Source organism: Dromaius novaehollandiae, chromosome 3, assembly GCF_036370855.1.
Source record: "Dromaius novaehollandiae isolate bDroNov1 chromosome 3, bDroNov1.hap1, whole genome shotgun sequence".
Lineage (NCBI taxonomy): Eukaryota > Metazoa > Chordata > Aves > Casuariiformes > Dromaiidae > Dromaius > Dromaius novaehollandiae.
In genome coordinates, this window is record NC_088100.1 from 33,870,565 (window position 1) to 33,895,894 (window position 25,330).

General features: G+C 36.5%; 1 protein-coding gene across 14 annotated transcripts in view; it reads left to right on the forward strand.

Annotated features, from left to right (window-relative positions):
- The window catches only part of RIMS1 (regulating synaptic membrane exocytosis 1), a 356,720-nt gene that overhangs the window by 288,264 nt on the left and 43,126 nt on the right, over nucleotides 1-25,330 (forward strand). For 12 of the 14 annotated variants that reach the window (XM_064508655.1, XM_064508656.1, XM_064508658.1 and 9 more), the window contains one exon: nucleotides 22,868-23,100. The exons of the other annotated variants lie outside the window; for them this stretch is intronic. In XM_064508655.1, coding sequence (XP_064364725.1) covers nucleotides 22,868-23,100 — 233 coding nt within the window. The remainder of the gene's footprint in view (nucleotides 1-22,867; nucleotides 23,101-25,330) is intronic. 14 annotated transcript variants of the gene reach the window in all.

The window sequence follows — 25,330 nt, forward strand, 5'->3', positions numbered from 1 at the left end:
TTTCCAGATCTCATTCCTTTGATGCTCTGAAAATTTATTTTAATTACAGCCTAAATTTATTCACAAAGAGTTTAAACACTTTGTTCACATTTGTCCTTGTGCCAATATTGGCTTCTTATTTAAATATTTTTTTCTCCCTGCTGTTTACTCCCTGATGTATCATAGCAAGCAGTTGTAGCTTATTGGTTAAACTAGCTGTTCTTTTAGTCAGTTGTATATTATATACCTTCCATTTCACTGGTCATCCTAGGAGCCCTTCTCTGGCAGTTTCTAATTGAAATTAAACCTTCCTGAATTTTTGTTACCAGAAGAATATACAGCAATGTAGATGAAGTCTCACCAGTATCTTATACAGTGTCATTAATTCTGCCCTAATCAACACACAGAAGATTCCAAATGGTCAAAATACTACCATCATGTCAGAAGCTGTGCCTTTGGAGACACAGCTACACGTGGGTGAATTTCTCAATTCCCAACATCTCCCTCAGTGTCCAGTCTCTGCAGATACTGAGCCTCTTTGAAGAACTAGCCATTACCGACATGGACCACTGCACGGTGCTCCCTTCAGAACCTTGCTCCTGGCCTTTTCTCCATAGGCTCTCAATGCCATTAAAATGAGGAATAAATCTGAGAAACTTAACGTCTTTTACTGTCCCCTCTCAGATTTGATTAGCAATATTTACTGAGAGGGAAGACTCAGTGAATCAAAATTAGCTGTCAGTTATAACTGTAGTTTCCAAATATCCTTAAATTTTTGTACTGAAAAGGAAATGTCCCATACCTAATGAATCTCCTGTTCATTCTTTTCCTTTAAAAGGAAACTTACTAAATTTTGGTCTGACCATGGCTGAGGATGCACAGAAATTGATGCCTTCTGAATGTGCTATGAAACCGAAGATAACAAAGCTAGCGTATCATGCGAAGTTAACTTTATGGACTCACACTTCTGGTCCAGCTCCAACAATTCTTTCAGTTTGTCAGTGGGCATTAGAAATGACCACTGCTAGGTCTGTGTCAGTCTCTCTAAGAAACTAATCTAATGTTACTTCTGCTGATGGTTACCGTCACGACAGGAGTTGTCTGGAGATGAGGCCATTTAAATGGCATTTTCTTCTCCATGCTTTTGAGGACTTTCCTAGTTACTCCAACAGTTCTGGAGACTCCTGCTTTTTGAGTCGGCAGTCTCTGACTTCGTGTAATTGCAGGAGACTCCTTAGCATGGAGCAGAATCACCTGTCCTTTTTATCCTGTTGTACTTTTTATTCTGTCAGTTACAGTGGAGCCAGTTTCTTCAAACTTGTAGGGAGATGAGCTTGCAAACTCTAAGCCAGACAAAATGTCTGTTTTGCCCAGTGATTCGAATTAAGACCTCTGCCTTCCCCTCTTCTAGACTGACATGGGGACATTCTGCTTGGAGTCCCTTAGGATGCTTAGAGTGCTGACTGGCTTTTCTGTGCTTGAAGCCCCCTCTTACCTGGTAATGTTTGTACATGTATATGCTTGTTTCTGTTCAGAGTTTCATTTTACACTCATTATTACACTATTCTCTTACATAAAATGCTCAGTATCTTGAATGTGGAGCCAGATAGAGGAACTGGAGGTTTGCCACCTCGTTGAGGAAAAGACAGCAGTGTGGATTTGCAAGAGATATCTCAAGGACATGTAGCCACAGAGGACTCCCTGGTTTGGAAATAGATTTTTCTCCCATTGGTTTTCCATCCTCCCATTTTGGAGCTAGTTCAGCTAGTTCGGGTGATGAGGGAGAATGAAGTGGAGAGAGTCTGAAGGGTCTTCTGACCTCCTCTCAGGTTTCCCAGTAGTGCAAACTGTTGCCACCATGAGCATATATCTTGTGAGCTGTGCAATAAAGTTGTTCCTTCCTTCCCCTATCCTGCATTTAGATTGGGGCTGCATCCATCCTTGTCGGTTCAGTAATTCACTTGATATGCAGCAGTACTGCATCACATAGCCAGCTCAGTGAAATTTAACTTCATGTCATGACAGTCAAGGAAAACGTAACACGCCGAAGGCTTTTAATGTATTTCAGTTGATGAGTCGCTGTAGTGTGTTGAGAAAAAGAGACCCATTTGCTTCATGTTAATTACAAAAGTAATTAAAATCTGTATATTGAATTTGTGCTGCAGTGTACACCATAGTTAATATTTTTCACTGATATTGAAAAAGTGGAAATGTAAAATCTTTTAATGTTTATTATAGATACTTACAGACAGAATTAGTGGAAGCCACAGCAGAAGAACACTGCTCTTTATTCATCAGCAAAAGCAAATCATCTGGGAAAAGGGAACAAATTCACAGGCACCTTCAAGCTGGTTTTGTATGGGCTGTTCACCATGCCACGCTAAGCATCTAAACCTTAGACAGGATTCTGAAAATGTGTTGGATATTGCAGAATTTTTTGTACCTCACATAGGCTTGATACCATCTTCCTTGTATAAATCTGTTTCAGGGAGAGTTCACGTTATATACAGAAAGAAGGTTTGAGGTATACTTATTTGCAGTGAGACACTGCTGCTCCTGTAGTTTAGCACAAGAGGGATGGGTCTTAGACTGGGTATACTAAACCAAGTTGGTTGTTCCTGATTTCTACAGCTCTCTATACTGGTATTCTGTATAAAAGGGAATATTCTTCTAGTTATGCAAAATGCCCTCAACCCAGATCCTTCCCTGTCTGGCAAAGGAGAGGTTCTCATGCACATGGAAGTGTGAAGGTTCCTCTTTTGAGGATTTTGGGAGCCTGCAGGATATCATAGTTGAAAACATAATAAATTCATCTTGTATGTAGATTTTGCAGCATCCCAGTTATTGGAAATCTCCACAGCTTCACAAACTGTGGTGTGGCAATACCAAGCTGTATCAAATTGAAAAGCTGCATTTTCATAAGGGTGTTTCTTGCTTTTATGGTGGAATTCAGCCACGCACAGCATTTCAAAATGTCACTGTGGAAAGTCTATCCCCAACTTCTCAGGCCACACTTCTAAAGCCACAGCTCAATTACGTATTTGTAGCAGTAAAAGAAATAATGCATTATGCTGCATCTGTGTTCACATATGAATCAGATCAGCCTTTCTGCTTAAAAATCTTAGCTCACGATTATTACATATAGGCACATTTCTAAAGGATTTTCATATTATATATGCTTTAAAGCCTGCATAGCTAAGTATTTGCATTTTTACAGATTGCTACAGTTGTAATCTATCAGAATCATGGATCAGAATTCATACATTAATATGACTTTTTACCAACTTTGAAAGCACCCATGCAAAGGCACTCTCACTGAAACAATACTCATTTCTGTTCATAATAGGAACTGGCATGGCTTTGGAGAGTTTATAATGAAGTTGTCCTCTTTTCTGAAGTTTTTTTTTCTTCTGCATGATTTTTAATGTTCAAAATTATGAGAGATTTCCCCAGTTTATTTCTAAAACTATCTCTCTGTAAATTTAGTTTAATTGAAGACCTCAGTATTCTTCTTCATGACAATTTGTATATCCTGTAATTTCCAGGTGCAGTTTTTAGATGACTAGACTGCACTTCACATATATATGAAATACTTCATCATCTTTCATGAAAACAGGAATCTGTCTTTTGTAAGAAAGCAATATGATTCATTAGAACTGAATTATACTGGCTAAAACAATTCATATATTTATAATGCAGTAATATATGTTTCCTGCTTAAATGTACAAATAACAAAAATAATCAGAAATAAGTGGCTTTTCCTTCTGATTTGAATATTTAAATCTTATTGGTTTTCATAGGTATTAAGGTTTAAAATCAACTTTCAAATGTCATACTTCGTATACCTACAAGATTAACCTTTAGGTTCTGAGTTATAGTTCAGTAAGCTATAACTAGGATAGTGTACACCATTTGTAAGGACATAAAATCTCTAAACTTCTAAGGAACTAAATATCTGTTTTCTAGCTTAAATGTTTAGCAACTGCATTTTATTATACTGTTGTCTGATAGGTCATAGTCCTCTAGCACTAGATGGCTTTCAAAGGCCAAAGTTTTTAAACCTATGTAATTTCCCACTAAATAATACAGTGAGTAGAACTGAATTCTTCAAAGCCAGATAAAACATTGTTGTTTCTTTTGTTGGCCCCTGTTCAAGCATGTCTCCTGCTGGTGAGGACAATGTACAGTGTTCCCCATTGCCTATTTGATCAAATTTGCTGAATTACTTTCTGTTGCTGGAACCTCCTGTAGTCCATTTTTTCAGCTTTGACCAGTGGGGTTTTTTTTTTTATGTTTTTGTGAGAGAGAATTACCTTAAAATGTTTCACCTTTAAAAAAAAAATCTATTGTAAATATTCCTTCTTTGGAAATTTTGAGCAGGAGGTCTCCCTCCCATTTTTTGTCATACAAAAAAATAAAATAATACAAATAATTTAAGAGAGACTTCGTTATAGTGTCTCACCTTTACTCAGCTAACTAACTCCAACACAAGTGCAAGGTCATACTACATACAAGGTTTATGACCCAGAGATTCTAATAGAGCATAAAAACATATAATTCTTTTTCCTACACATTCTTGTTTAACTTCATAGGCCTTTGGAGTTTAGAGTAAGGAAGGAGAGAGTTTTTCAGAGAGAGATCAGACATCCAGGACTCCAGCTCAGAGTCATCAAAGCAGTGTCACTGTATGAGTGGGGACATTTGGACTAGCTCTGTCAGAACAGCCCAGTCTGACCTCATGTTGAGACCACCTCTTTCTTCATGGAAGGAAAGGAATTTTTAGTTCAAGAGAATATTACAGAGCTCCAATTGCTTTCCCTTGAATTGTACTGCCCTGGTGACCTGGGATCTCTGAGTGTTTAAATAGTCACTCTGAATATTGAAAACAAACATCACATAGAGGTAGCCAGCCATACACAGTGGTCTAATTCTGCCTTGGAAGGTATCTTTCTCTTCTGTGTGCATTTGCCATGTTGACATTTGTACTAAGATAACTATTTGGGGTTTAGAGTTTTCAGCAAATTGAACCTTTAAACATATCTTAATGTCAACAAGCTTCACAGTTTTGGGGTGAGGGAGAATAAATGGGAAGATGATTAATAGCTTTTTTTTTGTTGAACAATAGCAAACAGTGAGTGACCACCAATAATTTGGGGAAGGATAGTGAGACACAGCTTACATGTGCAAGAAAGACCAATGTGTTGCTTTGAAGGATGTATGAGAACTCCCACACAACCAAGGAAGTGTTATAGTTAGCGACCGGTACGGAGGTTCAGCAAAGTACATATCCTGTGCTTTGCCATTCGTGCTTTGCTGTAAAGGGATAAACTGAAGTACATGGCAACTGTTCTGCTCAATCAGGATGTTTAACATTTGTTTGTACTTTTTATTCTGGCTGGTTGGATTTCTGCATTGTGTTGAGTACTTGTGTTGAATTGTCAGGCGCTTTCCATTTCCACTAGCTTTAGGAGTCAGACTCTTTCAGCACTTGTAATAAGAACCTAATAGAGCACATGTCAGTACTGAATATCTGTTCTGATTTCCCAGATATGTTTTTAACTCTTTGTTTGTCATTTATAAGTACAAACTATTGAATTCAGTATTAGAACTAAAATATTAGACTATTTTAACTTCTGTACAGCATGACTAAAAGAGTAATGGAATTCCAGTTTGGTGTGAGAAAGACTGTTATAAATACCAGCATGACTGTTGCATTTACAATACCAATTATATTACTGACAATTTGCCTATGTAGGACTGTTTCTTTGTAGCCAAGGTTTCTACTGTAAACAAGACATTTAGGATCACTGAGTAGAGACTCATTGTTTATGTAATGTAATAAGCAACTTTTATGGTGCAGTTACTTCAGTGATTGATAGTTTGGGGTTTTTAATACTGAGTGAGATTAATTAGTTGATATTACTATGAAGAACATAGTCAGTGCCATAGCTGAGATGGTACCCCATAGCATCCAGAATGTAGCCAGTGCTGCTGACAGACTGAAGACTTTCCATGGCTCCTGCCATTAAAAATAAAATAATAAAAGCCTTCATGAGATTCATGCCATATGTCTGCCACGTTTTCAGAAGATTCCTTTTCATCTTGGAATTTCCCATTACAAAGTCTTTATTTAAAAATAGGATGTTTAAATTAACATTTTACTACGTGACTGTTGCTAGCATTTATTCCATCCAAAGAGTCTCTCAGTATTAATGAAACAAAGGATGGCATATGGGGCCGCACTATAAAAATCAATATTTTTAAAAGTGTAGTATGCTTTAAAATCGTCAACTGCACTTATCCAGTCCATAGATGCTAATAAAACTCATATTGCAAAAATAAAATAAGGCGACATCAAGACCATCAGTGGTGGGTACTAGATTCAGTTTTTTAATGTAGGTTTTCCACATTTAGCATTTCCATTTGCAGTGTATGTTATGTGCATAAGTATATGTTCGTGTCCCTGGTACATGTTTGTGTTAGTGCTGTGCTCGCCAAACATGTACATGTGTTAACCAAAACATGGAGGGCTGATAAAAAATAAACTCAATTCAACTTTAATATTTATCTCAGTGAAAAGACCATGCATGTAAGGAGTTTTTGAACAGGTAAATTAATGAAGTGTTGCATCCTGGAGCAGCCTTCTCTGCAACCACCTCACTCATCCACTGTGTCTCCCATGATTCCTCCCCTACCCAGACTGTTCCTGGCAATTTTCCATGTCCCTTAAGATAAGGTAAGGAGTAATACCTGTTGTGGGTGGTTTTGAACTATGCTTGTGCTCACTGGCCAGCTAGTAGACCAAAAAGAATAGATAACTATTGGTGCTCTAACTATAGCAGCCTTTTGTCAGAAAGGGACACTTTTTAGTTACCTCTTCTCTGCCTAGTTATCAAACTTCACAAAACTTGTAAAAACTTGTTATCTTTAACTCCTTTCCTCTGTATCAATTCTGGTTGAAACTCACCACTATGAGACACCTGGGGACCAAGCAACAGAAACAAAAGATTGCATAAGGAACACAGAAAACAAGGCTAAAAATTTAGAAAATTCATTATGAGTTAAAAATACAGTTCACTGTAATTTTTTTAATCTTTCTGACTTGGAAGTTTATGAGCCGAAAAATAATTTGATCTTCAGAGGAGAGTGTGGTAAATAGCACTTGAAACTCTCTAAAACCAGCCTGTACTTAAGATAGTGATCTATTTGCTGTAGACAGAATTTACAAGCATTACTACACTTTTAATGACTATTTGGAAGATTGTGCTCTGGAAAACACGAGCATAGGAGTAGCGTTGTGAATCTGGATTTCAAAAGCACATCAGTTCATCTTTTTATTTTAAAGCTCAGAATTTGACTAGTTTCTGTGGCTAAGAAACTGATACTTAAAGACCTTTATTTGACATTTCTTAGAGGGATAACCTGTCGGAACAGAGAGATCTTTTTAACAATCAAAATACTCTTTCATTTTTTACACACATCAAAATCAGGCTGATGGAAAAGTTGTCAGTCTTTGGTGTAACTGGATGTTGAGTAGTAGTGGTGTGCTGCTATTTTGCTTAAAATAGAGTGGTTTAGAATTGAGAAATATGAATGTAAGTCCATTCAGTCTGAGCCAAATTGTGCTGAAAAATACACACAATTTTAATATAGTGCAAAATGCAACTTCTAACTAGTGCAGACTTCCTAGCAGGGTTAGCACGACTAGAGCTTCCAGATGTGGACAATTGTTCATTTTATCTGTGATCAGATCTGAGAAGTGGAGGAGCATCTACTTGTCAAAGCTCCAGGACGGAAACAGTGTTCATTCTTAAAAAGAAAGAGTATTTATGCAGCAGGAAGCCTGGTCAAGATCTTTAGATAAAGTCATAAGGATAAAACCTCTCAAGGGATCTTTCCAGCAATGGTCAGCTTTAGGAATTGGTTGTCCCATCTGCATCCCTGACTGTCTGAGAAAGAGGGAGTACATGTACTTCTTTCTCAGTTTTTGGATAGAGGCATATCTGGAGTATTGTCTCCATGAATGTATTTATATATTATTTATATATATATTACATATATATATTACATATATATTTTATATGTATTTTTATATATACTATATATATATTATTTATATATTATTTTTAGGTAAAACTCTGTAAAATTCTTCCTGCCTCCAGTTAGCAGGAGAGAAACTATCACATTGTGAGCTGATCAGACTTTGTTAAGAAAACTGAAAGAGTATAGCTGAGGGGAGCGTGATGTCTGAATTGTAGGACAGCTTCCCTAAACCACAACAGAGCACAAGAAACAAACAACAGAAATAGACAGTTGGAGCAGAAGGAAGGGATTTTTTCAACTCTGTCACTGGGGTACCGTCATGCTGCCTGTTGTCCGTACATGTCCCTGTGTCCGGATACTCCCCTGGGTTAGCTGTCAGAGTGGCCGAAAGTATCTCTCTGTGGTTTGCAGTTTGATTCCTTTTTTCGGGTGCTTGGTATAATCACATAGTGCATTCGCAGCTGCTCATATGTAACAGCCTTATCCCAATATATGAGCTTGTGTCAGCAACTTGCCATGGCCAGGCCAGGGGTTCTGCCTTTCAGGGCTCCTGCAGTTGGGCACAGTGCCATTAAGGGCAGCTATATGGCTTCAGGTTTCAGAGCTACTTTATTTACAGGAAGCTTATGGTCCCTGTGTAATTTCATGTCTCTATATGAAGAGTGACTCCATAGAACAGTAACCATGAGGGCTGTTTTCTGTTGAAGAAGTGCTGAAGGAGCGTATACACTAATTTGGCTTGAGATTGATTTTTCACATTAGTCTGTGATTTTATAGTTAGCCTCCATGCCTCCAAATAACATAACTTATAAATAGCTAGAAGAGAAAATCAAGCTTAGAAAAATAATAGAGTTCAGACAGAATAGTGAAGGTATATTTAAGTTTATCAATAAAGATTACTCAGATGTAGAAATTCGGAAAATTATAACTGTAATAAAGTTTGGCTGGCTAAGCAATTCAGTGCACTGACTGAAACTGATAATGACCAGAAATGAAAGAATGACCAGCAAATTGACTTAAAGAGCTGTCAGAATAAATTTAAAATCTCCAAAACCCCTGAGTCTACAATACTTCACCTGAAAACAGAAAGAAAAAATACAGTTTTTAATTGATAAGTTTACAGTTGATCACTCTTTAAAAAGCATCCTATGGCTATTAGACTGGCATACATTTTTTGAAAAAACCATAATGAGAAAGTGACTGGAAGACAGCAGGATTGTTGCTTGCATTCATATCTAAAGTATTCCATCAGTGCTTACATGTGCCATCCTGCTTTCATGTGACTGTTTTAATGACATAAAGCACTGAATTCAAATGTATGTGCAAAGCTGGCCTTTTTGTGTGTAGACATACTCAATTAATTACCACATTTCTCTCCACAGACATTTTATCAATCAGTGCACAGTATGGGCCCGTCCCAGCAATGAATGAAGACTGTGCATATAAAGAGACTGTCATGTTTAAAACTCTAATTCTGTTTGTTACAGAAGCTGGAACATGTTTAGTGAAGGAGGGGTTAATTGTTGGCTCAGCTAGTTAATTATAGCTCTGGGAAACTGGGATCTCTTCAGGCCTCTGTCCCAGAGCTTTTATGTGATGATGGACAAGTCACTTCAAACAAGTATTCATCAGTGATTACATACTCAGATGCCTCTTGCATTTGAGTTTACTCTGGCTTGATGCTGTGCATTCAACTTCCTCATCATGTGGAAAATCTGGAGCAGAAAACATGCTTACACACACGGTTCTTTAAAATTCTAGTTTTCTTAACCCAGTTATATAGCAATGGCACATGAAAAAGCAGCATGCTTTCTGTACTGAAGTGAGGGGACCTGCTGCAGAGCAGCAGCAGCACTGGGCAGGTACAGTGCCCTGTATGGGGGCAGACCATACTGGAGGAATTCATCTCTCTCTGTTCCTCCTTTGTTCCATACTTGCAGGAGCTGTGACTGCTTTTTGTAGTTTCTTGTTACCTCCTCTGTGTTTTCATTATATATAGTTTTATGTATGTCGGATGTATGTTCTTGGTTCTCTTCGTTATACCCAGAAACTGGCTCTAGTCAGCTCTCAAGGCTGTATTATTTAGTGACCCAGAACTGGCCAGTTGTGTTTATACCCTTGGGGTGTCTGGTGTCGTCCTAGGTTTGTCCTCTAGGCGGCTGCTGCTACCTGCTTGCATAGGTTGTTTTGTTCCCCCAAGTCCCTCAAGACCAGAGACTTTGAAATTCAGTTTGTACTCACTGTTGAAGCTGAAGTCATGTGGCTGGTTTGCACATACAGAGGGCTATATATTACATGATAAGCTCTCTGAAAAAATCAGCTTAAGCTGAGCAGCCAGAATTAGTAGCACTTTTAATATTGATCGCTCAGTGCCTCTGTTCTATCTGCAAAAGATAATTTGACCATCTCATGGGAGGGTCATAAAATAATAAATCCATGTGATGGTATAGCAGAAAGACTCACATTCAGTCTCAGGGATTCTTAGGAACCATTTTGTCTCCAAAAGTTGTGAAAAAAATGTATTACCAATTTTTTTATTTCCCCCTTACTTCTGTCTCACCATGTACCAGTTTCTTTCCTTCCAGAGGTTGTTGTCCAACCCTGTTCTCTTTTGCACTCCACTCAGGTGACTTTGTCTTGAGTTTTGTCTGATTTCCAACAAAGAAGATGCAATTTTTCTGCATCTTTGATAGGCCAGCTTCTGCCAAGTTTCCCAGATCCACGGTAGCCAAGAGAAGCAATTACTGGAAAATATTGACTTTCTATCTCTATCCTTGAGCTAAAATTGTAATATGCAGGGAATGTACAATCTGATTAGCAATAGGAACTGTGAGTGAGTGTGACATGGTTGTGTAATAAAAAGTCTTCTGGTATTTTAACTGTTAATCTCTTCCAAGTGTCTGAACATATGAGAGGTTTTCGTTTTGTTTTGTTTTGAAGTATTATTTTTAGTTTAACAAGTTTACATAGCTATTCAAAAAAACAGGAATCAATGTGTTCCTGTTAGAAGGGCCATCTCCCTGGAATCTTTCAGTCAGGCACTGCCACAAGTACTTTTCAGAGTGAAGCGAATTTATTTATTTGTTTATTATGCAGCTGTACAGTAGCAGGGGGTGGTTCCTAGCTGCTTCAAAATGACCAGACATTTTTTCACTGTATTTCAGCTGGAACTTCAAATAAATAGAAGAAACCAAGCATGAAAAATTCCTGCCCAAATTGTTAATATTTATCAAAGTTAAAATTAATTGACCATATTTTCAGATGAACTTGAATGACAGATGTTGCTAAGAACCAAGGAAGCAATAGGGTAATTCACCTGTATTCTGGATCTAAAATCTCTAAGGTCTCTAATATCTCTACAGTATAAGGGTCCACCATAATATCTGAAGTAAATCAGCAATCCTGTTTTGTTTCTGATTATCCACAAATCACTGCCGCTCGAAAACCAACATCACAACTGTGTCATTAACTAGCGTATTTCTCAGTTTCATTAACAAGATAAAAATATTGAATGTGTATGGATATTATTTAGTATTCCTTCTTAGATGATCTCTCTTGTGGCAAGGGTAAGCAAAGTGATGTAACTTGAGTCACAGCTCATACTTTTGTGGGGGATGGATGGCCTCCAAATGATGGACCTGGAGACAAGACACATGGAAACAGTTAAGCTAAACTATTTGAAAATATAATAACATATCCTTTCTACCCCCAAACAGTTAATTACAGATGGAAATGTCTGGTTCAGAGGTCACTTATGTATAAAAACAAGGTGAAGCCAGAGTAATTAATGTTCTAATTATTCATTATCTAAAGATAATGATTTTTTAAAATCTATCATTATTATAAACTGCTTTATGTGTCTGTCAGGGAGGGAGAGAGAGAGATGAAGTCTTTAATCCCTTCAGAACATCTGTACATGAAAAATCTACTATGAGGCACTGCTTGTGCATTTTTAATTATCTAATTATGTTTCCTCTTTCAAAGAAACTGTCATGTTGCCAGCTGCCTTTCTTAATCATTTGAAAAAGACTGAAAAATAATTTTAATTGGTTTTTCATTTAATTATTGCAGTTGATTATGATAAAATACAATGCATAGCCTTTCAGTATAAGAACATTTTTAAAAGGCAGTTCATGTTATTTTTAGAATGAGGAAATATAGGAAACTAGCTTTTGCCATGGCTTGTGACATCGAAGTAGCTCTCAGCTGCTTTACCTTCATCTCAGTTCTGTTTCTCTTTTTAAAATGTCCTCTGTTTGTTCTCCAGTAGTCCTGTCCTTCCACTGTTTCCTTTTGCCTATCCAATTTTCCTGCTGCATTCCCTATTTTGTTGTTATTATCTGTACAGTTATTCCTACAGTTTGCTTTTTGTTAAGGAACAGAGAATAATGTATTTCATAGCAAAGGTATAGCCTCCTTAAAAGAAGAGCAGTGAGATCACAGGTACTTTAATACCTCATGCATTAGAGGGCAAAAAGCAGTATAGTATGTTGTAACAGGGAGAATGATATGCTATTGCTTAAAGTTTTAAAAAGAAAGAAAAACTGATTATTTAAGTTCTCTTGATACTGAAGAAACTTTCCTTCATTCAATGGTGAGCATAAATTTATTCTGAACATTGCAATAAAAGTAAAACATTTTTCCCTGAAATGTCTTTCCAGCCAGTGTCCTAATTTAGTGAATTTTATTTTTGTTCACTCACTGTCCACAGAGAGAACGCTTTCTGAGTGTGATTTTATTTGGTAACCAATTATTCAGGAAATTGTTGGTCTGAGCATATTTCTGCCTTTGATTTGTTTTCAGGTAATATATTATTGCTATTGTTTTGTTGGTTTTGATCGTTGTAATTCATTAGTTGTGTTATGTCAACAGTTATTTGAAGCATTTGGATTGATAACAAAATGGCATTCAGACTGTCTTTCAAGATAGCTCTTAATTTTATCTGGCAGCAAGATCCTGCTTATTGGCATTTCTTCCAAAACCTACCTTTCCTCTCAGGAACTCCAGAACTCTCTAGTTAGGATTTTAGTTTAGTACCAGAACATTCCTTCAGGTTTCCTTTTTTTAGGTGATATGAAAACAGCAAAACAGCACATTTTTCTTACCAAATAATTTATCTGTGGTATGAGCAACTAGAATCTGAAGTTTATGAGTCCTGGCTTCTGATAGCTACCATTAATGTTCTAATAAATTGCATTATATGTTTGCTAATTGGCTGAAAAACAAGACATTTTTATATTTGACACACACACACACTGCAATGCATACATTCTTTATATAGATTTAAAAATATATATATGGCTATCTGCAGTCTAGTTTGGGTCAATTGGGCTGTTTGAAGCTTGAGTTCATTGGCCTAGCCATGTCAGCGTGAGCAATACTTAGCCCTGTGTAGAGTCCCTGCAGTAGCTAACTGCTTTTCTGTTGGTTTCCATTTATGATTCGTATGTTTAGTTGGCCTCAGGTCAGTGGTGCCATGGGCTTGCACACCCTCACAGCCATGGTTAACGTACTGCTACATGCAGACACAATTTCTATACTTATTTCAAAGAATAAAAGCTAACCTGCAAAAATAGTCTTGCAAAATTGGTACAACTTGCTCATTTTTGGTAATGTTCAGAATTACTTTCTGAATTATTATTCCTCCGTTTCACTGAGTTAGTATGGTACTGAGAAAGGCATTTTCAAACAACTGATTCTGATGCTGTATTCTAACCTGGAAATAACCTGATCTTCCAAAGTAGGTTGTTAACCAGTTACGCTCCTAGAGAGTACATCCATGATGACAGTTTCCACAGTCCTACCATCAGTGAGAGTTTTCCCATTGAACATAACGGGCCTAGGATTTTGAAATTCCAGGTAAAATATTCCTGGGAGGCACTTTTTGACAATATACAAAAATTGTCAAGAACAGATACGATCTACAAGAGTGGCTGTATTTCAGCTGTCATAATGTGGCAATAGGACTCTGTTCGGTGACTTTACAGGAGAAGCAAGTACTTTCAGCTATATGATGGATTTGATGTGTGATCAATGTGCATGTTAGTTCAATATGTAACTGCAGTTGTACAAAATGCAGACTGTTCAGACTGTACAAAATTATTATTTCTTTGAACTAACTAACCTCCTTGTGGCGTAAAAAAATCACTTGACTGATTGGAGAGAATTTTAATGAGGCGTGTATGTTTGTCCTTTGGTTTTTAAAGTACTATGTTTCAATTAATTTATGAAATACCACAAATTGTACAGTCATTAATCTTACAGCAAATGCAATTCATCATAGGTAAATATAGCTAAATATTCTGAGACTGACAGAGCAATTTGTCGATAGGTAATTTACAGTTCAGATTTATTAATTAAATATGATATACTACTAATAACAAGATTTAGTTTATTTTTAGAACTGTAATGTTCCTCGTTATAAAGGAGTGCTCATCTTCCCTTTGGTCCACAACTATTAAATGCTTAGGAGGTTGTTAGTATTCATGAGTTACCTCATTGCAAAAGGGTGCCAAAGGGGCTATGAAGTAGTTCATGAGTCTGCATTCAGCAGAAGAGACAGGAAGCTTACTGGCTTGTGCTGGTGAGGCCAGGGATTCTGTCTAAAGATTCAAGTCACTGCAACTGTGCAAAAAGAAATTATGTTAAAATATCATCTGTACTGCAAGGAATACAAGGGATTATTTATTTACTCATGGCTTGTATTATTGGAAAAACAGATGGAGTAAAAATGAGTGATCGTGAGCATAAACACCTAAAGTATTTCTTTATAAATCATCAGTGAGTCTAAGAGAATGAAGGAAATATTTTAATTTTAGCAATGGCTAATCATTTAGGATTTTTTCCCTAAAAGGATATACTTCTGGATATTATATAGGTGAGTTTATGGATAAAGTTTGTTCTAACTTCCTGTGTCTTGCTGACTTTGATTTTCAGGTGATATGTTTGATCAGCCGGTATTGATACAGTGAGAAATGCTGAGTGAATAGCTATATTCTATATTTTTAATCCAAATCATTTTGCAGTATCTTTTTATGCATTTTGAATATATGTAATAGATATTTATATTCAGACAAATATACATTGATTTAATATGTATAATTGACTGGCTTTGTTTCAGTTTTATATAGTTGTGTACACTACAGTGCATATTTTTAGCAGGTATAACCCACACTGTTCTTGTACTATGTTTATTTTATGGAGTTTACCTCAGGGTTAATTATGGAAGCTTCTAGCTCTTACTACGTGTTCAGTAAGTGTTTTTATTGTAATAGTTCATTCCCACAGATATGAGTGAAGTAAACTTTCAGGTATATGCAGTAACTAGCAAAACTGAAAGTGCTCTTTTCTTGTACAACACTGACGGCTGAAATGTAAATGCAGCTTTAATTTTGCCTTGTGCGGTACAGATATCATTTTAGATAATCACCATCTCAAATGCATACGTTTTTGCAGAAAAAAATAAGCCTTTTTTTCTTGGTAAAACCAGCAGTTTGTTCCCAGGTGATGCCCCGGCAAGGGAGAGGTACCTGAGCGCGGTGCTGAAGGACAGCTCCGGGGCCCAGGCCCAGGTCCTCTCCTGCCAGGTCAGAGGGAGGTTTGCTGTAGTGGGTGACTTCAATGAAAGGCAAAGCAGGTGATTCTTTTTAGTATTAAATATCTTTGAAGCTTGTCTGCTTTGAAATGCTGAGCTTCTTGCAGCATGTTTAGCTGATCTAGATAAAAATACTTGCTTTAGCAGGAAAAAAGATAGTTGGTATATAGTGTCCTCTAGATATAAATAATTTTCATGTAAGGCTTTTTAATTCTACTCATGAGCAAAGAACTTGTAAGATGCCACTAAAACATTTGGAACAAAGTTAGAACATTTGCACTGAGAAACAGCTGCTAGTGACTTGATTCATTTGTCTTAATGTATCATGCTTGGCCCAGATATATACAGAATCAGCAGCCTGAAAACTGAACATGACCCCTTGATAAAAAGAGGGAGCTATCAGTGAACAGAATGTATTTAGGATGACCTAAAATTTAATTACAAATACATGCTATCATTCCAGTATTTTTGAAATACAACTTCTGTCCCTAAAACAGATGTACAAGTAGGTTGTGTGTAACCGTTGTTAATATACACATTGATGATGTTACTGTGCCAATAATTAAAAATAACATCAATTTTTTTTGCTGAAGTAGTCATTGAAAGACTTCCTAAAGATGGTGCTATAATTGAAAAAAAAAATCTACATGAATTATTTGATTTAGAAATAAATGGGCTATATTGATTGAGATGCGAGTCTCAGTTGCCCTGTTATTGAAACCTCAGTTTATTTATATATCATATTGTGATAACTTGATTTGAATTGACTTCGTAACTTCATAATATAGCAATTTTAGTTACAGGCCGGCAAAAATTTATGTCTGTATATAAATTAATTCGTCAATAATGCCAGCAAATCCAGTAGAGTAGAGTAAGATTTTAGATATGTTATTATTGGAAAGGTTAAATGCAAAAGGAAATATGTGAATTCATGCAGGTCTTTTGCTTCATAAGTTAAACTCTAAGTGTATTGGCAAAAGTAATAGTTTGAGCTGGGAACTGTTTCTCCAAGCAAAAGCCAGTCATGTAATGGAAAAATGTTGTGTTCTAAGGGTATTCAATCAGATGGTATAAGAAGACTGAATTTTAAATGCCAGTTCTTTTGAAACTGTTGCAATTAATGTCAAAGAATAAACTAGCTCAGGGATTAGATGAATGCAAAGGAAGCTTAATTTCTTCCCCTGCTTGCTTCGTTATGACAAGTGGAAGTATTGGACAGCTGACACTCAGAATTCTGGTCCTATCCCTTTAAACTCTGTTCTGGAAAACCAGTGCCTGTTTTATGCATACTAGAACTTATTTAATCAAGTCAAGGAAAGCAGAACTTAATATTTGTAAGGAAGAACAAGTACAAGATTAAGCTGAATTCTAAACTCCCCAATCTGTTTTTTTAGGGTGAATTTCTAAGTCCCTCTATCTGTCACAAAGAATGAAAAACTGAAATAGATGTGGTTCTTTAAAAAAAAAAAAAAATTACCAATTAATCAGAAAGTATTTACAGCCCTTGCATTAGGAACTTAATACATGAAAAAGTAGGATTTTCTTCAAGTTTATTAAATTATCAGCTCTTATTTCTCATTTGCTGGATATCACTCTCTCCTAAAGTAAATGTAAGATTAGAGCATCAACCATAGCAGCTTCATTGCACAGAAAAGTAAGGTTTGTCATAAAAATATCTTAGCATAAGTCTCTATTATATTTACAAACACATGAAATTCAGTAGAGCAAAGTCAATAGTGTAGTGAACAATTATTTCTTTAATTCCATGCTAGATTTTTGTGTCCCTTAATCTTTATTGCTGTAAATAATAATGTTCTATAAATTAGCATGTCAACAAAATACAGGTCAACAGAAGTATTTGCAATTTTCTCCCTCTTTATTGCCACGGTAGTGATTCATAGACTCAAGAGTTACAGAAGTGACAAGAACTCTATGGCTCAAAATGGGAACAAAATGACTGCCGAATGCTTTGAACAAGAGGCATCATCTGCACCACAGAAACAGTCACTGAAATTTAGTCTGAGTGCTAGTGGAAGGGGCTTACCCATGTCTAATCAAAGTAGAAAGCAGGCTCCCACAAAATGAGGCCTGTGTTATTCTTCCCCGCCAGTTTTCACCACTTGCCCTCAGCTTGAAATAGCAAAATGCTGCCTCCTCCAGAGAAGCAAAGCAATGAATGCTCTTGCCTTCCAGCAGCCTATGACCATGAGTATGAGGTATTGTCCTCTCAACAAAGGAGGTAAAGGGACCTATCGTTCAGAACCTGAAGGGTGTAGGAATGCCATTGGCAAGCTCTAGTATATTGAATTATGAAGCTAAGACTCTCTTTGAATATGTGGATTGGTTCACACCACCCCAAACTATTGCTGCAGGTTGATCGCTTATTCAGGCAGTATTATAACACTATGTATTTTATCTGTATTTTCATGATAGAAATTTACTTATCATTTACTTGATAAATATAAAAGGTAGTTACATCACTTCTCTTTAAAGAGAAAATGTTCTATGATTTTCCGACCATAGTCAGAATCCTGTGGTAGAGCTATAGACCAATATCTAACCCCATGTAGGACACTCTGTTTAAATATATGTATATATAAAAATATATATTATGTATACTACTTTCGATAAGCACTGATGGTATATTGGTAACACATTACTCATTTCAGTTAAGTTCTTAAGAGGTAGTTGATGACCTTAGTAGAAAAGTGAAGAAAAACTAGAAAAATGCAAACCTTGCAAGTCTGGATTAGAGAGATTTTCTATTCAGAGAAACTAAGTTTCTTCACACTCTGCTTCAGTGTCTGTTGCTGATATATAAATATGTGCTCCAAACAGATTATAAATATTCTGAGAACCTGTTTTAGAAGGTTTGAACCAGGTGTTAACATGAACAAACATCACTGCAGCATGGGTAGGAGATACTCTAAAACAGTTCAAGTAATTGTCCTACCAATAGCCCCAAATCTCCTGAAATCCACTACCAAGGAGATTTTTTTTTCTAACAAATAAGTTAAATATCTAGGAAGAGTGGCATCTGCCGTCATTTAGAAAACGATTGGAGTGAGCACAGCCTGCAGTAGTTCTTCAGCCTGTATGATAGGGCTGCTGAGAACAAGCTGAACAGTATTTGTTTAAACTTGTCCAGCACAAGCCAGTATTTTCTAATATAGCTAGAGTAAGGGAGGGCCTTTCTGTCAAGTCAGAGTCCAGGTAAAGAACTACTTATGCAGTGCTCAGGTGCTTATCCTATGGCTGTTTAGTATGCCTTCATTCTATGAATATGCTATCTGGCTACAGCAGATGGACTAGTATTCACTTACTTTAAAAAGGTGATTGAAGTGTTTCAAAACAGCCCAATACAGTATTAAAATATTTAATGGGTAGGATTTAACGTAAGCATTCTCATCTTTCCAATGAAATTAAAAAAGATAAACTTCCCTAATTCTTCTCAAATTGTAGAAAAATTATTTTATTTGTCATTTTTGTCGGGCACTGCAGCGAAAATTTTGTAACATTCATCACTGCTTTCTAAATCAATTTGTTATTTGATGAATAATGACTACTATGTTCTTAGATGTTGCACAATCCTGACTCATTTTTCATTCATGCTATAATGTTTGTGGAAAGGGAAAGAAAGAAAGAAATATGTGTATACTTGAAACAAAAGTAACTGCTAGCTTGGGTATTTTGTAAAGTCAAGTTTATGGTATTCTATGAACAATAAAAATCTCATTATTTAGTGACCATCACTACTTTAACAGGCTGTAGTATATGTAGCCTATGAAGTAAGCATCTATACTATATTACAGACATGATTTTTATTAAGGCCAAGAAAAGATTCTTTATTTCCTCCAAGAAAATCTTGTTTGATAACTTTTCATTAACTGTCCAATATGAAGAAACATAGAGATCACAGAGATCTTCCTAAGATTTTGTCAAAATTAGTAGCTGGATAGGGGAGAGAAAAACAGTTAGTGCCCAGTGAATGAAAGACTGAAACAGGAACTCTGTAGTTACCTGCTCCATTTGGCCTGCTGATTAGCCGTGCCTCATTCACACAGCTTGATACCAGCATTAGCATGTGCTGCCTTCTTCCCCAGCTGGTGTTTAGGGTATATGGGAAGAAGTTAAATGCCATGGATGGGTAGGGTCCCTGAAGGTTTTGTGGGGGAGAGAGGGTCACAGGAGGGTTGGAGAAATGGGTTGCAGAGCTGATACAACAAAAATCTAGTTATCTCTGAGCTTCATGGAACAGGTTGTTAGTTACTATCATGACTGCTAAGACATACACTGCAGGAATGTGGACAATTAATTGCCTTTATGGAAACGAGTGTTTGAATGGCAGATACTCATTGATTATGAGTTTATGCTGCTTCAGATTAAAAAGATGCTCTCTATGACTTTTGGAACTGTAACAGAATCAAATCTACCCTCTTGGGTGAGATACAGAAGAGGTCTCTTCGTTCATCACTTATTTGATGAGTATGCATTTGGTAGCGTGTTCATTTACCAAAGCATGTCCGCCCCCCCCCCCCCCCCCAAATTAAAAGCTGTTTGTTCTAGAACTGAAGCAAAGACAACACTACTGTTTTTCAAAAGCATGGTGTAGACACATTTTTTAAACAGTAAATTTCACTAATGATGAATGTCAATAAACAGATTTTATATAAAATAATATAAAAGAAAGAGCTTCATGAGAAGTGTTTCTATTCTATACTGCATCACCAATAGTGTGAAGGGAGTGAGTTAATGTTTGATCCACATCTGAGCAACTTCTGTGTTCCCATCTATCATCTAGTAATCATCTAGTAACTTCAGGCTCTGCTTTTTGCAATGCACAGTGTTCCTAGAATGCTGTTTTCAACCATAGCAGACACGCTTCTGGCTGAAGCACTTGTCAGAAATGTTACATGTCCAAACCTTCTGTCTCTGCATAGTGCATGTTTTCAGCCAGTTGGTCTGGCCAGTCAGATTGAAGTCTGCCATGGAGAAGTCTACCTTCAGATGTGTATAGCAGTATTTTTATTTTATTTGTTACTTCAGTATGTAAAATGCATTGCAAGAAAGCTATGACTTAACTTTTACAAACATGCAGTCACTCATGAGAAAGCTTCATATAATGCAGATAATATGCATAATGGGATTGAGGCAAATTAGGAGTGTTAGGTACACTCGGGTGCTAATGTATTTAATTCTTCTGTTCGCACCATCTGCACTTAAAATTGTAGGCACAGAATTACTGTAATTTAGGAAATGTACTTTGGAGCTTTACAAACTCTTACTAGTATGAGTGACTTGAGCTACTGCTCAAGCTAAAGAACTACTCATGTGAGAAGAGTTTGCAGTCAAGCATGTGCTTTTTTAATGGAACACATTCATTTCAATATTTGCCTAAAATATGGTGTCATTCTTTCCATTCATATCTAATCTGTTGAGTTTTATAACTTCTTACAGGCTTTCAGGAAGAAATCTCTCTTATTTTGAAAGTGGAAAATATTGTAAGGCATTTTTGCCTTGAATGTGTGTGTGTGTGTGTGTGCACATGCATGCATGTGAGCGAGTGTGTGTTGGCAAAGATGTACAGCAAAATACAAGGGAATTTTACATAGGAATCTGAAAATACAGGTGTCCTTCCATCTTTCCCATGCAAAACCAAAAGCCGATCATTAAAGCTACAGCAGGGTGGGAGGGAGAAAGAGAGAACCTATTTTAAGCTCAGTGTGCCTCAGGTGGTCCTCTAAAATGTATCTGTGAGCACTGCAATGCAGCACAGCACATTGTTGTGTCTGTAAGGCAGTAAATATTTTTTATCTGGAATTAACAGGAGGAGATCCAAAGTGCTGAACACAGTTAAATACCTATACAGAGACTGATAATTACCTTTCTTTTGAGTGTCATTTATTCAAAGATGTTACTTTTCCTGCTGCTTCTTGAAAAATATTGTCTATTGTTTCTACTTTTATGTATGATTGCACATTAATAAATCTTGGTAACTGTAAGTAAAACGCCATTTAGATATACAATATTTTATACTTCCCTAGGATCTGCCTTTGGACAGGACTGATTTAAGCTGTAGCAGGGTCCAGATCCTTAGAACGTAAGGTCCTCACCACATGCCAGTTCCTCCTTCTATAGACTCCTTCATTACTTGCTGGCAAAATTTCCTAGCTCTCTGAAACTCTGTAGTCTGTGCCTGTACACCCTTTCTTTCCTTTTTTAGGGTGATGAGAGTGGAGGTCATCACATCTGCTGGGAAGGGAATCGAGGTTTCTAACATGACTGTCCCTTAACAAATAGATTTTACATTTGATTTCAAAATATAGAATTACTTTTAAAAATCTCTAAAGCTGATTTAATGAATCTGAAGTGAGTCAGGCTACATTTTAAATTTCTAGGTCTCTGCAGAATGATAGCTAACTTAGTATCGCCCTAAGAGCTAGGGCATCACTTGGTCCTAGCACTATCGGGACTGTATATTAGTATGTCCTGTGCCTTTATGAGATTGTTCTCTAGAATGAGTTTCTGAATACTTCATTCAGCCTTTATGTGTGGACCAGAAAGGCAATTCATATAGAAACATTCCAATGCAATGAGATAGCTAAGGAAAATGAAACAGAACTAACAGGACGGTTTGTCTCCTTGTCAGTCAATGGAAGTTCACTTGGGTTATTAGTTGTTTTTGCCTGAAAATTACTTTTCCTTCATGCTAGGACGGTTGCATTTACTTTTTAATAAGTGAGAGAGCAAAAATGTAGAAAATACTACTGGTTATTTTCTCTCTTCTTTCTGTGAAGTATGAAAACATAGAATATGATGGCTTCTTATTTGTTGGATCTTAAGGCTATTACGAACAACATCTAGAAGATATATGTATTAACCTAAATGTGGTCTCTTGACCCATATTCGTTTTCTTTGGCAGTAAAATTACTGTTGTATTGCTGTCTATAGCCAATAGATACATGCAGGAAGGCTCTGTGTGACTTTTAAATGTCATGTCTCTTTGTTTTGCTAACTTTGAAAAAATTTCAGGAAAGTGTTCTTTTTTCTTTTCCCCCTCAAAAAAATGAAGAATAAATTGCAATGGTGGGAATGTATGGTCTGAGGATGTCAAATTAGCCACATATATGTGAATCAAGTAAATGAAAATGTATCAAGACTTAAAATTAATTTACTAATAAAAAGCTTTTGGCTTTGGAAACACTGTTATGCAAGCAAATTAACATGTTTGTTTTTACTTTGTAACTGTAGTACATTTACTCCTAAAATGCAAGGCAGACGGATGGGGACATCAGGGAGAATCACTAAGAGCACAAGTGTGAGTGGCGAGATGTACAAGCTGGAGCACAACGACGGGAGTCAGTCGGACACGGCTGTCGGTACAGTTGGAACAGGTGGGAAGAAAAGACGTTCCAGCCTTAGTGCCAAAGTGGTTGCCATAGTGTCTCGCAGGAGCAGAAGCACATCTCAGCTTAGCCAAACAGGTGAGTGAGGCACGTGCTGTTTGGAAACAGGACTCACCAAGCGTAGTTTATCGTTATTTCATCTGTGACATCTGTGTTACGTGTATCTGGATATAGTCTTCTCAGGAGAAGCTTTTCCAGCTTTGAAAGGATTTTTGAGATACTGATTTTTTCTGATCGTTAGACATCTACAAAAAGTCATATACAAATATCTTTTACAATATGTACCGTCACAGCTTCCTGGTTCTGATAAATAAAAAATGTATTTATCTCTTAAAAGCTTTGTTTGCAGGTAGGCAAAGAAACACAAAGAGATACATGTAGGTATCAACAGTGGATAATGGTTTGGCTAAGAGCAGTGTTTTATTTATATGAAATTTCTTTTAGCAGGATAGTTGAGTGCAAATAGGGGAATTGAAATCTGAGCAAATGAATGTCAGTTATGTAATTCATATAAAGTGTTATACCTGCAGTATGAAAAAATATGTTTTAAGAAACTACTTTTGATTTCTTAGTTGAGTAAACACAATATTTTTATTTAAAAACAACACTGGCAAAATAGGGTCAGTGAATTCAGATAAGTTAAACTACAGCATGGTGCTTCATTAGGAGCATAAGATTTCCAACTCCTTATTGCTGCTTCAGAAATCTTAAAAGCGTCATATCCCGGTGGCCTAAAGGGAAAAAAGCTCATACAGACAGACACAAAAGGAAGAATGTTTTAAAGCCTGTGTCCTGCTGCTATTGAACTCCAGTGAAGACTTTTGTTCTGATCTTCAGTTGGAGCAGGATCTGACCCTAAGGGTTCTTTCTTACTAAAAGAAAAGGGTGAAAAAAGAAAAGCTTCAGCCTAGTATCGAATGCAATCATATTGCAGCACTCCATTCTCATAGTCATGATAATCTAAACTAAGGTAAGTAACGATATTGTTTATTTGTGTCATAAAATATCTCACCCTTTTCCCTTGTTTTTCTTTTATTGCCAGATGAGCTGTAGGAGTGGTTCTTTGAAAACATGAAGTTCAGTCAGCTGTAACAAATAGTTTTTAATACTTTTCTACACTAATCACTTACGAATTTTAAGCCAAAAAGCGCTTAATCATGTAGCTGGACTGAATGAGAGATGTAGTAGGCATATTTGAAGCCTAGAATTGGAAGTAATATTTTGTTGCTCAAAAATGCAGTGGGATCAGTAGCATTCTGCCTGAATGTAGAAACTAGAATATAAAAAGTTATACAGTAAGTTTTTATTTCAAATGCATCAGAATCAATTCAAAGTTCTTAAGTACTAAAAAGTGGTGTTATAGTAGAGCAAGTATTACAGATTGACATTTTACTCCACTGAGTAAAGAACAGAATATTTTAACTGTGTTACAGAGCATTCTTATGGTTTGATCTGGCATTCCTTTTAGCTCCTAAATCACATTGAAATAGGAATGGCTGAGAAAGAACAAATCTCTGCTCCATCTTAATCAGTAGTCCAGCTCTGACCAGGAATCAGGGCTGTATGATTAGGAGGAAGGCACAGGAGACTACCAGATAATTTGCCTTTCATGATCCTTTGGTCTTACTCCTCAAAGGAGTTAGTAATTAACTTAAAATCTAAACTGTGACTTCCAAACATATTTTGGCATTATCTATTTAAAGTTCAGATGTTCTCATTTTTCACATAAAGATAACATTGCTCCTTCAGTTTTGCTGGGTTCAATTTTCAAAACAATAGAATGGAGTATCTTACTCTAAAATGATAATTTAGTGCAAACACCAAATCAAATACAAAAAGTGTGATTATGTATTATTTAGTATTGTAAAACAGAGTTCTAGTTTGCCTTACATCGGCTCAGGCAAACAGTACTAAATGTGTATAATGAGAGCAAATAGGATGTGGCATATTTTATCAACCAATATTTTTGCATTTAATTGTGTTGCAGAAAATCAGTGAGTTGAATTCATGCATTTTTTAGGTTAATATACACATGAGACTTCATAGGATTTTTTTTTCAAAGAAAACTAATTGTTGGAGACTGAATACTCATATCCTAAATCAGGGAAACACTTTCTTTCAAAGGTGAAAGGTAAAAGGCATTTTGGCCAGAGAGTCCTTGTGAGGTAAATAGCCCCATAGTAATTTAGTTTTGCTTCTGTCTAAACTTTTTACCCTTCCGTCCTGGAGTGTAAGGCTAATGTATGAGAGATTGTTCAAGGCACAGATCTTTACTTCTGTGGGTTTTTTTTGTTTTCAGGTGGTTTCA